General features: G+C 50.0%; 1 protein-coding gene across 1 annotated transcript in view; it reads right to left on the reverse strand.

Annotated features, from left to right (window-relative positions):
- OC90 (otoconin 90) overlaps positions 1 to 14,989 on the reverse strand; it is a 32,432-nt gene that overhangs the window by 4,648 nt on the left and 12,795 nt on the right. The window contains exons 6-12 of the mRNA XM_059395182.1: positions 14,770 to 14,882; positions 12,838 to 12,966; positions 12,640 to 12,681; positions 11,373 to 11,423; positions 7,711 to 7,764; positions 3,608 to 3,724; positions 2,347 to 2,518 (exon numbers count right to left, since the gene is read on the reverse strand). Of these exons, the coding sequence (XP_059251165.1) occupies positions 2,347 to 2,518; positions 3,608 to 3,724; positions 7,711 to 7,764; positions 11,373 to 11,423; positions 12,640 to 12,681; positions 12,838 to 12,966; positions 14,770 to 14,882 (678 nt within the window). The remainder of the gene's footprint in view (positions 1 to 2,346; positions 2,519 to 3,607; positions 3,725 to 7,710; positions 7,765 to 11,372; positions 11,424 to 12,639; positions 12,682 to 12,837; positions 12,967 to 14,769; positions 14,883 to 14,989) is intronic.

Below are 14,989 nucleotides of genomic sequence, written 5' to 3' on the forward strand. Positions count from 1 at the left end.
AAAGCCTCACTGTCTCCACTGTGCCCAGCCCATAGATACCCAGTGGAATCTTGTGACGGTGCCAGCCCAGAGGAGCCGCCACTGTCCCCAAACCCTCCCACTGCCACTCACCCATCTGCAGATAGTTCTCACGTGGTGTCAGAGGCCACAGCCAGAGCAGGGCTCCACCATGACCGGCTGCCCTTCTGTGGAGTTAGTGCTCAGCCAAGAATCGGCTTCCCCTGTTGCCAGTGATGGGGGGAGCCCCACGACTGTGCCTGCCACAGTGGCCGATGGCTGGAGGTCTGCGTCAGTTATAAATGGTCGCCCTGCTCAGCTGAACCACACACTCTGTGTGTGCACCTGCCTGGGGCGGGTGGTGGTGAAAAGCTAATCTCAGTGAAAATCTGAAGTCAGCGAGTGAATCAGAAATCACATATGATCAAAAGACCCTTAAAAGTCACCCAAATTGCCCAGAATGTAAAGTATGCATGGTTTTGAAAAGACATCCCTGCAGAAAATGAGATCAATTTGAGTAACTCTTCCTTGGTCATGGCAATGGCTTTGTTTTAATTTTTTCCCCATGGAGGTCAGGGAAGCCATATTGTAACTTATTTGCCTGCTGGTCAAATCTCATGTTTTTGTGAAATATGGCCAGGGGTCAGGAGCAACCCCACTATCTTTCCATGGGGTTCGACAGGACACAGTGACTACTGCTAGACTTTTACCTCTTGCCATGTGTCCTGAGTGCTGTGGCCTCGGGAGTATCTACACTGTTCCGAGAGTGGAGCCCACGTTGTTGAACTTGTAATGTAGACACACGTATGATTCCAGTGTGGTGTACACTCTGCTAAAATAGATGCGTCCTCACTGTCTCCCAGCAGGAGCTAAGTTTTGAAGGTGGCCTGTGTAGCAGAGCCCCTAGCTTCCTCCCCACTGGATGCCCTGCGGAGCTTGGTCAGATGATAGGGCTGGAAGGCGTTGAGTGGCAAGGGGAGAAAGGCCAGGGAGGTGGGTGTCTGGGGGAGAGACACAGCCAGCCAGACGTCATCTGACCTGCAAGTGACATGCGCCATGGTCCTGCCGTCCCTCCAGCCTGTGTGTTAATGGCACCAGGCCTTGTCTTTTCCCTGTCCCCTGTATCTATTCTAGCTGTGGATTTTCCCTCAGCAGCCCCACCATCCCAGGGATATGCATTTTGAGTGCGGAGTCTGCTGGCCAGGGGCCATGACAGTTCCCGCGTGCAATCAGGCTTTACATCTTATCAACTCCACCCACGGAATATTCCTTCCACTCATGTCTAGGTTGGCTCCTCCACTGTTCCCTGTTTTGACCGCTGCATTTATGATCTTGGTGGTCTTTTGGTTGACATGCCCGTCTCCTGCACCACGCAGATCCTCTGGGGCACTGGCAGTTTGTTGCGAGCTGCTTTGTTCAGGTGTAAGCTCATTTGTGTGTCTCCACCACCCAGCATAGGGCGCGGCACAGAGCAAAAGCTCAAGAAAGGTGGGTTGAATGCACCAGCCTGGGGTGGGTGGTGGGTGGTTGGGCGGGTGCATAAATGAGTGAATGGATTCACCAAGGCACGAGGTCACTGAAAATTCTTTCAAAAGTGGCAGATATAAAACTGAGCAGTTAAAAGTTATTGAGAAGCTGGGGCACCTGGGGGGCTCAGTCAGTTAAGTGTCCGACTCTTGGTTTTGGGTCAGGTTGTGATCTCAGGGTCCTGAGATCAACCCCCTTGTTGGGCTCTGCCCTCAGCACGGATTCTGCTTAAGACTCTCTCTCTCCCTCTTCTCCTGCCCCTTCCCACTGCTCTCTCTCTCTCTCTCTCTCTCTCTTTCTCTCAGTCTCTCTCAAAAAATAAGTAATTTTTTTTTTAAAAAAAAAAGTTATTGAGGAAGTAACTTTCCTGTGGTCACCTGCAGGGCAAACTGGGTGGGTGTGCCAATTCGGCATGTTCCTTGTTGCAAAATAGGAAGATTTGGGGTCTCCTGAAAGGTCTTTGCAGATGGACTCTCTTGGGGCCATCGGCGGTACTTGGGGTTAGTACTTGGGGCAGATTTGGGGTCCGCTGAAAGGTCTTTGCAGATGGACTCTCTTGGGGCCATCGGCAGTACTATGGTGCTTCAGAGATGAAGGAGCTCTGGAGCACCATATCCACAGGTCAGCATCTGGCTCTGCTCCTTCGCCACTGAATAACTGCAGACAAGTCCGAGCCTCAGCGGCCCATGACCCTGAGCCGCAGCCCCGCGGGAGGCCGTGCTCTGTGTGAAGCCTGAAGCTGTCCCCAGTGGCGAGGAGAGTTATCACCTCTCATTCGAGCAGCGTCCGCACCCCTGGCCTGCCACCCTCGCCCATCCCTACCTGTCCAGGGTATCCCTTGGCTCGCCTCGTCCATCTGGCCCACAGGAACACCCATAAGATTCAAATTCTTCTGGGCACCGGGATGTCAGACAAAAGAGCATCTCTCCCAGCTGAGGCATCACCCGTGTGTTGTCCCTACTTCCCAGGTGCAGGAAGGTGAACCTGTCACAGGCTGATCAGAAACAGGGCTGTCAGGAGAGGAGGGGACACTGGGACAGAGGTCACACAGGCAGGCAGTGGTGCAGATGGGTACTGGTCATCCGAGGAACCCCGTGTCCTTGCCTCCATTGCCCTTCTGGGAAAACTGCTGCGGGTTAGTCCCCCGTCTAACACCCTGTCTAGTATGGTTCGGCTTTCAGAGAGCATGTCTTCCTTGCCAGGTGTCTGTGGCTCTGCCCAGACTCCTGCTTAAATCCCCCTGAAGTGTGGGGGGCTGATCGGGACCAGAGGTGCTCTTCAGCCACATGTGATTGCCGAGTAGAATGATTGTGTCCCACTGAGGCCCTGCAGCACCCGGAGTCCTGGGGGCATCTTGGCCTGTGGACGTCCTGACTCCAGCAGGTTAGCGCACTCTGCCTGGGTTTGCCTTCAGAGCCCTCGATTTTTCTTTCCCTACCTCTGCCTCTGCCCTCCTGCACCCCCCCTCTCTACCCCTGTCCCCTCCTCCTCCGCCAGAAATGTTGGCCAAGACTAGCTGCAGTCCACTGTGCTGACCCCATGATCACAGGTCCAGTGGCGGGGCGTGGGGAGCCAAGAAGCCGGGGGCCTTGCGAAGGGCTCCCAGCCCAGCCCCCCTCTCAAATGCTGTCTTCTCCATCACTCTGCAGTGCATGCTGTAGAGAGCTGGCCTGGTACTAACAAAGCCCTCCCCTGGGTCCGTAGCTCCTTGCAGGGGCAGGGCCTCCGGAGCAACCCCTGGTAAGAGGAGAGAGAAGGGAGAGGGAGTGAAAGCCCAGATATTTCCTTCTTTCCAACAACTTCATGTGCACGGTGCCAAGCTCTTCCCTTGGGGGCCAGTTAGAGCGATGGGAGCATTAGGCCCGCAGGCCCCTTTCCCTGGCTCAGCAGGTGAGTGGGCATGGGCAAGTCAGGTCCCCTCTGTGTCCCATGACTTCCCCTGGAAAGGAATGGTCCCTTCTAGTCGCACCAAAATGAAGAGGTCACAATTTGACACCATGGCCTAAAGGCCTTTGTTACCTACCCACCCAGAGAATCTCAAGGCCGAGAGAGGACAGAGGCTTCTCTGCCTGCTCCCACTCACCTTTTCCAGTTGTCTCCTCTAGGCCACTTTTGGTGGATGACGCAGCTAAGCCCAAAGACTTCAAACCGGCCGGGACCATGGTTACTCCTTTTGTTGAGGCAGCAATCTCTGCAGATCCTGAAAACACACAACATCATGGCTTATATTCAATAGGCAGTTCGGGAAGAGATTTGCAGATGGACACACTCTCAAGCCCAAATGCAGATATTTCAGAAGAACAAAGTGTTAGGAAAGCATCCTCAATCTAGGCTTGCAGATGGGAGAGCAGAGTCTCAGGGATCCACAAATGTTACATAAGAATTTCCAAATACTCTGTGATACAGAGAAGGAAACAATCAACAAAACTAAAAGGCAGCCAATGGAATAAGAGAAGATAATCACAAGTGACATATCAGAATAAAGGCTAGTACCGCAAATCTATAAAGAACTTATCAAACTCAACCCCCAAAAAACAAATAATCCAGTTAAGAAATGGGCAGAAGACTTGAATAGACATTTTCCCAAAGAAGACATCCAGATGGCCAACAGACACATGAAAAGATACTCAACATCACCCATCATGAGGGAAATACAAATCAAAATCACAGTGAGATACCACTGCACACCAGTCAGAATGGCTAAAGTTATCAAGTCAGGAAATGATGGTGTTGGTTAGGACTCAGAGAAAGGGGAACCTTCTTACACCGTTGGTGGGAATGAATACTGGTACAGCCACTCTGGAAAACAGTGTGGAGGGTCCTCAAAATGTCAAAAATAGAACTACCCTATGACCCAGCAATTACACTACAAGGTATTTATCCAAAGGATACCAAAATACAGATTCAAAGGGGTATATGAACCCCAATGTTCCCAGCAGCATTATTAGTGATAGCCAAACTAGGGAGAGAGCCTAAATGTCCATCAGCTGATGAATGGATAAAGAAGATGTGGTGTATATACAATAGAATATTAATCAGCCGTGAAAAAGAATGAAGCCTTCCCATGTGTAATGACGCGGATGGAACCAGAGGGTATTATGCTAAGCGAAATAAGTCAGAGAAGGACAAACACCATCTGATTTCACTCATATGTGGAATTTAATAACCAAAACAGATGAACATAGAAGAAAGAAAAAGAAAAGAAAGCAAACCATAGGAGATGCTTAACTATAGAGAAGAAAACTGAGGACTGATGGACAGGGGTGGGCGGGGGCTGGGCTAGAAGGCATCTGCGTACTAAGGAGGGCACTTGTGATGAGCACTGGCTGGGAGTCACTGAATTCTACCCCAAAACCGATATTACACTATATGCTAACTGACTAGAATTTAAATAAAAATTTAAAATAAAAATAAATAAAATGTGCTAAAATATTAAGTAAATGGAACATAAATATACCAAACACATATACATGAATACTCTGTGATAAAGTTACATTGGGCAAGAGCCCCTGCTAGACCAGCTGAGTGACATCTCACGACCGGAACTGCCCCAGCCCGTGTCATATTTACTACCATGCACCTGCCAAGTGGAGGCCTAGCATGGTGGTTACAAGTGAAGAGATAAGAATGGTGGAAAAATGAAGCTGGCTCCTGGTGCTCAGTGATGTAGGCAAGCACAACCTGCCTCGAATTCCTGGGAATCCTGGAAGACCTTCTCACCATCGTGTGAATTAAGTGCCAGGTCCTCGCTGAGGCCAGTAAGGCTGCCGGGGATCTCTCCCTGGCGCTACCCAGGTTTCCCTTTGCTCTGTGTTGGCCCACCTGTTCTCTTGGCCAGAAGCAGTGACACCTCCAACCCTGTTTGGTCCAGCCAAAGGGGCCTTGGTAAGCTCTGCTCCACCATCTACAGACCCAGAGCATAGGGTGAAGCCTGGGCATCTCAGGGACCCCTGACTGGCAATCTCTCCCAGACCCACCATATTGGTTTGCTTCATACATCCGAGCTCCTGAGTCTTTGCTCAATGCTCTGTTCCCTGGGGGGTGGGAGCAAGGCTTTAGAGGCCCTGTTGTTCTCTCAGTCTTCTGGGTCTAACATCATGCCTCACCTCCTCTCCAATCCCACCAGCAGAAACCCATGAACTGGTTTCTTTCCACCATGTTCCAGACTGCTGGAACGGACAGACATTTTCCTTGACCAGACGTTAGCCAGGCTCCTCTGGGCCCTCTTCTCAACCAGGCCTCAAACGTCGCCTATGAGAACTGCAAATTCACAGCACAGACTATTTCATCAACGCCCTGCCCCTGTGCTAGGAGACTTAGACCAACCCCAGCCTAGTTTCCCCAGGATGACCCAGCCTCCTGCTTCCCCTTGTCTTCCTGCCCAAGAAAGCTCCAGACAGCCCAAAGAACTTAGAGCTTGAGACCCACGCTGACCCAACACCTGCCTTGCCTAAGTTTTCAGAAAACAGACCTCTGCCCCCTTTTTGGAATATTCCCCTGCCCTGACTCTGCTGGAGCTCTGGCCTCTTGTCCACCATCCCATTTTCCCTCTAAAAGTCCCAGTCACTTGCATACAGATGAGAGCCAAACATGGTTACCCTACAGTCTCTCTTCCCTGCTACAGAAACCTGAGTAAAGTCAGTCTTTCCACCATTAACAAATGCCAGCTCTGTTTCTTTTTGAGAGAACTCACCTAGTCAGTGGAGAGGAGTAGAACTCAGTTGTAGAGGTAAGGCAATCTGAGTTTGCGTTTAGCTCAAGGGTGACCTTGGACAGGTCTCTTGCCTCTCTCAATCTTGATTTCCCCATTTGTAAAACTATATTAATAATACTTGTTTTGGTGTTTGAATAATCCTTCTAGCTAAATGCCTAGCAAGGAGGGAAAAGCCAAGAACAGCCCTTAGAATCGTTCAGTGAGTGTGAAGACACATCTGATTTGGGGTTAAAGACTCTCCAGGTAGAAAACTCAACAAGCAGAGAAAGCCCCAGAAGCCCATGTGTGCTCCTTGCCAAGTCTGAGTGTCTTTCCAGAAGCCCTCACCCTCTGAGAAAGAACTCTCTAGATTCTTGGTGCTAATCAAACATGAGACCCCCTACCCCATCCCCTTAGATGAGGGCATGCGGCATTCATCACTCTGCCTGAATGGCCGCCCCATTGGCGAACAAATTCCTCTTGCCCTCGCTCCCCAAGGCTGAGAAGGTCACTGTGCACCTGAGGGCAAAGTTGGCCCAAGTCTCAATGCTCTTAGCTCTGACACTGGTGACCCGTCACCATAAATTCAGTTAAGATGTGGGAATTCTGTCCAGGCCTGGTCCAAAGCTCCCAGAATGAGAGGCCAGCCCAAGTTGGGTACAAAAAACACCAACTTTCAATTTCCATCAGAGAGGAAAAGAGGAGAAATGAGCTACCATGGGTTTTTTCCTGTTAACATGGTAGAGGTTTTGTTCACTTGCTTTTAAATAGTGGTCCACAGTATCAGCCATGGGAGAGAGGCATAAGGATAAGTTGTTTTGATTTTTCTTTAGGGCAATTTGACAACATATGGATACATACATATTGCATGGATACATGCAATGATTACGCCCTCTGTGCAGTAATCCAACTTTTAGGCATTTATTGTGACAAATTAGAAGTGGATGGGTATAAAGCGTTTATCTATTATTTATAAGAACAAAGTAGGAAATAATTGGCTCATGCTCTATGGTATTCCACACCAGAAACCATGGTACAGCTGCCACTAAAAATCATGTTATAGAAAGGTATTTAATGTCAGGGGAATATCGTCTCACTCTTTAGGTGATACAGCTCAGACTACAAAGCCATGGTGCCAAGTGATCTTTAGTGCATTTGAATTACATTCACGGTATGCTCGGCAGGCGGGAGACTTTACAAGGGAGCACCTGAGATATTAGAAGTGGCTATCTGTATAACATGGAAGTAGAGGTGATTTAAGTAGAAAACAAAACACTGTTTTCCATATTTTTCTAAATGCATCTCTTTATCAGGTAGGCTTCTAGTTCTTCCTACTCATGGATCTACATTTTAACTTCATTTGTCTACTTTGTGGGGAGTGGTATAAAAGCAAATTGGTCTCAATGATTCCTTCATGTTTTACAACACACTTGAGCTCATAAACATATAGGGACAACCATTGTGTGCTGGTGGGAGAAGCCAAGTGTGCTTACCTGGAGGGGATGTGGTCCTAGTGGCTTCCGTGCCTTCCTGGTCTTGGCCCACTTCTGTCCACGAAAGGAAAGAGACAGGGTGAGTGTTGACCCCTGTTCCACCCCTGGGTCCTGAAGCAGTTCCCATCCTTTGGGCACAGAAGGCAACGTTACTCTGCCCCTCATCACCTCCCAGGGTTGCCGGTGATGTCAGGTTCACTGCTAAGTCAAAAAGACTCCCCTCCCCAGACACAGACATGCTGGCAAAGGTAGCTGTAGCCTGCTGGGCTAGAAGCAGGTGCATCTTTGAAATACTTTAGGAAAGCAGATGTCTCTAGAGTTTAAACAAACAAAAAAATTAATCACATATTTTTGAGCAAAGAGAAACAAGGCAACAGAATTGTGGATTCTAGTTCCTTGCTCTATGGCTCCCAAAAGACTACTGAGCCCTGGTTCTTGGTAAAATGAGTCTGTTGTTTGACTGTTATTAGGCTCCTACAATGTTGTAGACTGAATGTCTGTGTTTCCCCAAAATTCATTGGCTGAAACATAATCGTCAGTGGTCTTGGGGAGTTTGGGGGATAAATGGGTCATGAGGGTGGAGGTTTCGTGAATGGAATTTGTGTCCTTATGAAAGAGCCTCCGCAGAGTTCTGTGGCTCCTTCCACCATGTGGGGACACAGCAAGATGGCGGCTCTCTATGAATCAGGAAGTGGGCCTTGCCCAACTTGGCCATATCGGTGTCTTAAGTTTGGATTTGCAGCATCTAGAAATCATGAGAGAGAAATTCTGTTGTTCACAGGTGATACAGTGTGTGATATTTTGTTGTAGCAGCTGGAATGGATGAAGACATACTACATGCCAGATATGGCTTTAAGCACTTGGCTTGTACTGACTCAGCAAAAACCCCACGAGTTAACACCAGGCTCACCGCTTATTCAGAGTTGAGAAAGGGGACACACAGAACACACTGGTCACTTGTTCATGGAGCTAGGAAGTGGCAGAATGCAAACCAGGGCTAAGGTGACCCATCCTAACCCCTGACCACCCTAACCACCGAGCTGGGGTGCCATTTCTCTTCTGACTATACCGCAGAGAGCTAGCAATGATAACTCCAGCAGGCTTGGGGAAGGGAGGAACTGCCTTAAATTCAATGTGTCAAAGATCAAGGTTATGATGGTGTTCTGCGGAAATCAGGCTTACAATTGACTGATAATGTAGACACACAAAAACACTCCAGCAAAGAGACAGAACCTCAAAGGTTCTAAGCCAGGCAGATGGTTCTCTTCAAAGTAAAACGCGCAGGTTCGTAACTAACGGAATCCTATGCTGTTTTACCCCCAGGCAAATGACTGCCTCCTTTATCTGTTGTATGGGCCTTCTAGGGCCGGGGGAAGAACTCAGAGGCTATATGGAGGGCTTAGGCGCAGACCAGTCCCCCAACGTCCTCCTTGGTGTCCTTGCCTCTTAATCGAGGAATCCACTTGTTTCTCTCTTCATTCTTAGTGACTGGTAAATAGTTATTATGAGTGATCTATGCTTATTAATAAAGAATCCATTGCTATTCATCGCCATAAGCAAAGTAAATGGTTAGGTCGCTTCTGATGACATCCTGGCCTAGATGTTTTCGGGTATGAGGCTGTTCCCTGTGAGTCCCTACCATATCACAGAGACAAAACCAGTCTTGCAGCCTGAGGTGAGGTTCGAGACCAGTCCAGCAGATCTCATGCTGGACCGCCTGTACATTTTAACCTCCCAGAGCCTCAGTGTCCTCCGTCATCTGAAAAGTAGGTCTACTGGTATTTCTTCTGAGCCCCGTCGAAGAGTGATCATCAGAGCCAAACATGTGTATTGAGAAGGCAGGTCTCCACTGGATTCCGTGCTTTGCTCCTGTGTGGTCTGTCCTGCTTGCTTGTTCTGGAGGAATTGGTCAGTGGGTGGCACTGGTCTCAGTAGCCACTGTGGAAAGAAACCACTCCACTGCAGTTATCCACCCAGCTCAGCTCGTAAGCCAGGCAGGGGTCCCCTGCAAAAAGGCAGCTTTGGGACTGGGGGCCCAGCAGAGGTAGCCCACGGCAGTCTGACGAGGAACAGTGATTGACACTTTGGTCCGGATTCAGTGACAAGGGGTCAGATTAGCAAAAGACCGATGTTTGGGTGATGAGACCGCTCTCTGGGGGAAAGGTCCACCCTGTTCCTTTGCTAGAGCTGGTCCACAAGGGAGCGCAGCTGAAGAGGGAGTCCAGCTTAGCAGTAAAGACAGACACCGTGGAGCCCTCAAACCTCAGCCCTGCCACCCAGCTCCCAGTCTTGGACGCTTTCTTTCTCCAGCTCCATTCACCATCTCAGTGTGGAGCTTATGGCAATGATTTCCCAGGGTTGTGGGAGCAAGAAATGAGAGGACATATTCTAAGCAAGTTGTCCAGGGTCCTGCATGTGACTCAAGACTGCATTGCTGTGTTTTAGTGTCACGTCAGCATTTCTGAAGAAGATGCTGCTGCAGAGTCTTCCTGTGTTCTCCCTCATTTAACCCCCTGCTGCCCTGAAGGACCCATCCCTTTCCAGGGGTTGGTCCACCATGGACCCAGCCCTCGGGCCGTTTTTATAAATGAAGCTTCCATTGAACACAGGCACACCCACCCAGTTAGGGGTTCTCCTGGCTGTCGTCCTGCTGTGATGGCAACTTGGGTCATTGTGACAGAGACTGTCCACAAAACCCAAGCTTTGAGAGGTTGATCCATGCTTCCAGAGTCCTATAGCTGAAAAATGGGAGAGGCAGGATTCCATCCCAAAGCTGCCTGAGTCCAAAACATAATTATTTCATTCCAACATGGTGAGAACAATCACGAGCCCTATTTTTCCTTCGTAATTGATGTTTGTGCCTGCATTGGGGCGGCCTCCTTTTCTGGAGGGGGTTTGTGGGCACTGCTAGGTCATGGGTGTGAGTACGTGTGTGTTGGGGGACAGATTGGTCCTCAGTTTAGGATGGAAGTGGCCACTGTGAATCCTGCTGGGAATGGTTGCTGTGTGGGCAGGGCACATGGTGAAGATTTGGCTTGGAGTAGGTGCTATTTCTTTTTCTTTTTCTAGACATGGAGTCCAAGGCACAGGCTGTCCAGGAGTGGTTGGGGATGCAATGCCCTTGGTCACAGAGGACAGCCAGGGAGGATCTGCACCATGAGCTCTGCTTCTGTTCTCAAAGCAACAGCAGAGGAGAGAAATATACACACTTCTGGGGAGGTGGTTGTGCAGAGGGATCTCCTGGAGGCATAGGGTTGCCAGGCTTGGCAAATAAAAATACAGGATGGTTGGTTAAATTTAGATTTCACATGAACAACCAATCACCTTTTGGTATAAGTATATCCCATGCAACTTTTGGGACATACTTATGCTAAGAAAGTGTTTGTTGTACATCTGGAAATCACCTTCAGATAGTTGAGGATGAATGTCTTGTCTCTGGCACTTCTCCTGAGGTAGGAGTGGGGGTATGGGAGGAAGCAGAGCATGTAGAGAAGAGATTTGGGGGGTCAGAAGGAACTAAGGGTGGCTCTAGAATGATCTCGGGGCAGTTTCAATAAGAAGCCAGGCAGGGGGCATTTTAGGAAAGCTAATTCCAGCCAGTAGGCCGATAGTACAATCAAAATGTGGGTATTTGGGTTACACACCAGTCTCCTAGTGCTCACCTTCTCCTGAAAGGGCCTTTGCACTGGTGTCTGTGAGCTCCACAGGAACCACTGAAAAAGAAAGCTCCCAAATCAGTGACTGATGGAACACAGTGTCTCAACCAAGCACCACGAGTCCCAAAGGACAGGCTGGAACTGCTGGACCAAGGGAGGAAAAGGGCCAGCAGAGATGCTGCCAGACTAGGGCTGCTGGTTCTGTCTTGGGATTCCTGCCCCTCATGCATCTGCCGGGTTGTGGGGTGTCCAGCAGGTCCCCAGGAGCGACTCCAGCAGGGTTCTGGCCAGGGAGGTGACACTAGCAGACCCAGGCTGTGGCAGTGAAAGGCCCGCAGACCCTGAGGGTTTGTGGCTGTGGAATAGGACATCCCTACTTGGCATGTCCTAAGGGAGGCAGACAGCGCAGAATAAAGAATACCGGACTCAGAAGACACATAGAGATAGGACACACACAAACACTCCTACTCACACATACACACACCTACACCAGCACACTCCTGTGCTCCCCGCCCCCCACACACATATCGGCTTCTTTCTCTTCCTATCGGCTTCTTCAATACATGCTGCAGCCCTGGGAAGGAGACCCCAGCTCCAGGGAAGGAGGAGTGCTCTGCCAACATGCACCCAGAACTTTCCGTTGGGATTGAGAGATCGTTTGAACACTGGTGTACCAGGAATGACAGGCAGAAGAAGAACTCTCACATTTTCCATAAGATGCCTGTCTTAGAGTAGAAATGATCACTTATTTCAGTAGACAGATATTAAAAGCCCACCCTGTCTGGAAAGGAGGCACACAGAAAACAGCTTCTCCTTCAAGGAACCCCCACTGGGGTCCAGGCTGCTCTCTCTGCCACAGGTTCCAGAAGGCCGAGGAGGGAGACAGTTAGTCTGCTCCCAGGTGGCCTTGGTGGCCAGTAGCTCCACCAGACGAGAGAGGACTTTCTCTGTCAGAGCACTAGACCTGGTCCTGTTCACACCGTACACCAGTGGCCTGACCATAGAGCAAGAGAGGAAGAATGGGGGTCTATCTCCTCATTGGATTAAATGCACACCTCTTCATGTAACAAAGAACAATGTGTGCATGAGGGCCATTTGCTGTTGGATGGGTGTTTGATGGGATTATCAGACTTAATGGCCTCCCCTTGGCCAGGGAAAGGCAGAGACATTGCCAGTGCTGTGGGTCACGCCAACAAGCCCTGCAGTGGTGTTTTCCTCTGTAGAGTGGCCCCGCTGTGGTGCAAGTAAAAGCAGCTTCCCTAGAAGACCTTACCTCTGGGCAGAGGTGTCGTCAGCTCTTCCGTGCTGGCTGTCTCTGCAGAGAGACACATTGGAAAGCCTGTTTAGAGCAGCGGGTCTGGGGAGTGTCAGAAGGTGCCGGACTGAAGGTGCACTGTAGCTACACCCCCCATAGCAGCCTCTGCCCCCGATCGTCAGCCCCACCGCTGATGCACGGCCCGGTTCTTCCCACCTGGAGGCTGAGCCACACAGAAGGAAGTGTCCAGATGGTTCAGGGAAGAGTTGATCCGGGACTGAGCCAAGCATTCTATGGCAGCCTTGTTGCAGGCACACAGCAGGTGCTCACAAGCATCCCCAGACTCTGTGCACAGGGCAAAGGCAGAGCAGAGCAGATTGGAAAATCTCATTTGGAATCCCAAGAGGTAATGCAAGCTCCCAAACTGACCCTGATCTGCCTGCTGAGGCCACACTCCTCCTGCAGGCGTCCTCCTGTTACCCAGCTTGGCTCCGTGAGCTTCGGTGCATAGACGCAGTCTGGGGGTGGTGCCCACTCCTTACGTCACACTCACACCCGACACTTCAGGCCATCCTATTGATCTACTTGCCGCCTCCACGCCACTACAACTCGTGCCCAGGTTATGTCAGTGGCCTCCCCCTGCTGCTGTCCACTCGCATCAAGGAGCCAGAATGAGCCTTCCAAGACTCAGGGCAAACCATGTCCTTTTGGGGTTTCAAAACCCTCCAACGACTTTCTAATCAATGTAAAAGCTGCTGTCCCTGCTCTCTTTCCCACCTCATCACCCCCTTTCTGACTGACTGTCCTCTTTCCCAAGCATTCTGGGCGCCTTGAGCCGAAGGGTGTACGTACCTCCCTACTAGCCACAGGCTTGCTTCCGCCTCACGCCTCAGTCTTTTCTTCCTGGGCATGTGCTCAGGGGGGCTTTCCCCCCGAGCTCGCTCTCTACCTTTCCCCTGGCTTATTTCCCTCCACGGCTCTTGTCACTGTCTAACATACTCTAGCCCTTTGATACTTCCAGCATCTGGCAGCCGGGAGGAGGTTTCAGAAGGTCAGGATTTCCCCAATATCTAGACAATTGTCTTGCACAGTATGTGTCTGCTGGCTGGCTGGCTGGAGGGATGGGTAGGTGGTCCTTTCACTGTATGTTCACCATATAGTGATGTATCCCTATGCCTCTCCTCACCTCTTCCCCGATGTACCATACTTCAGCCAGTCCTTGCTACCTGGACTTTGGGGTCAGTTGAACCTGGGCTCAAACCCCGACTTTACCACTTAGCAGCTTATGTGCCTTTAGGCAAGTTATTTAATTTCTTTGAGTTTTCCTGTCCTTATCTGAAAACTGGGACGAGTGACCCCATCTCATAAGATTGTTGGGATGATTGCACGTGCAGGGTATAAAGGCTATGGCATATGGTAGGTGTTCATAAAGGTGGCTCTCATAGAGCATCCCCAAGGTGCCACGTACCTCTTTCCTCTGTGCCTTTGTCTCTTCTAATTCTTCTGCTAGGATTGCCCAGAGACTCAAAATAAAATCCCTCGAATCACATGGTGAGTAAGGTGGTGAGAGCTGAGACTTGCATCTATGCATGTCTGATTCTCACAAACAGCAGCAACCACAAACCGAATTCATCCATCCCTGCCTCTCTTCCCCTCCCAACACTGACTTCTTCACATAGGCCAGTCCCGGTGTTAACTGTTTTACATTTAGCATTGTTTCCATTTAACAAGTGTAATGCAGTTTTACATTGAAGCACTGTGTAATTTTTATGACAAATCTCTGAAGCAAGTTTTCTCCTACCATGTAGAGGTTCCCACTTGTTGAGTAAGTGCTCCCATATCACACAATGTATGAGTAGAAAACCATCTGCCTCCCCAGGCTCCCAGGATTGCTGCAGTATAAAACTGTCAATCACATAACCTGCCCACCAACTATTCTTTCATTCCAAAAAGCATTTATTGTGCATCTACTCCATGCAAGGTACAGATGTCACAGATCCAGCCCTCATGGGGCTCAGAGTATAGGTGATGATGTCCTTAATGGCTGTGATGATGAGGGGGGACCCTGGGAGCCCTGGGTCTGGCCCAAGCCTGGGATTCCTGAGCTGTAGTTTCTCAGCTCGGTCCCAGGGACCTGGAGATGCTCACCACATGTGATGGTCTTGCTGATGCAGTTGACATCTGTGCTGAGCTTGGCAGGGTCTTGGAGACAGTCCATCTCAGCGGCCTCTTCATAGCACCTGCGGTGCTGGAAGCAGCAGCTGGGGCAGGTAGGGGAGGTCAAAGTGAGAGCAGGAGGAGGGTTAAGAGAGGGGAGTCTGTGATTGTTGTGTCTGTGGATGATTCCTGGCAGTGACCTGTTTCAAAT

The sequence above is a fragment of the Mustela nigripes genome, chromosome 3, assembly GCF_022355385.1.
Source record: "Mustela nigripes isolate SB6536 chromosome 3, MUSNIG.SB6536, whole genome shotgun sequence".
Lineage (NCBI taxonomy): Eukaryota > Metazoa > Chordata > Mammalia > Carnivora > Mustelidae > Mustela > Mustela nigripes.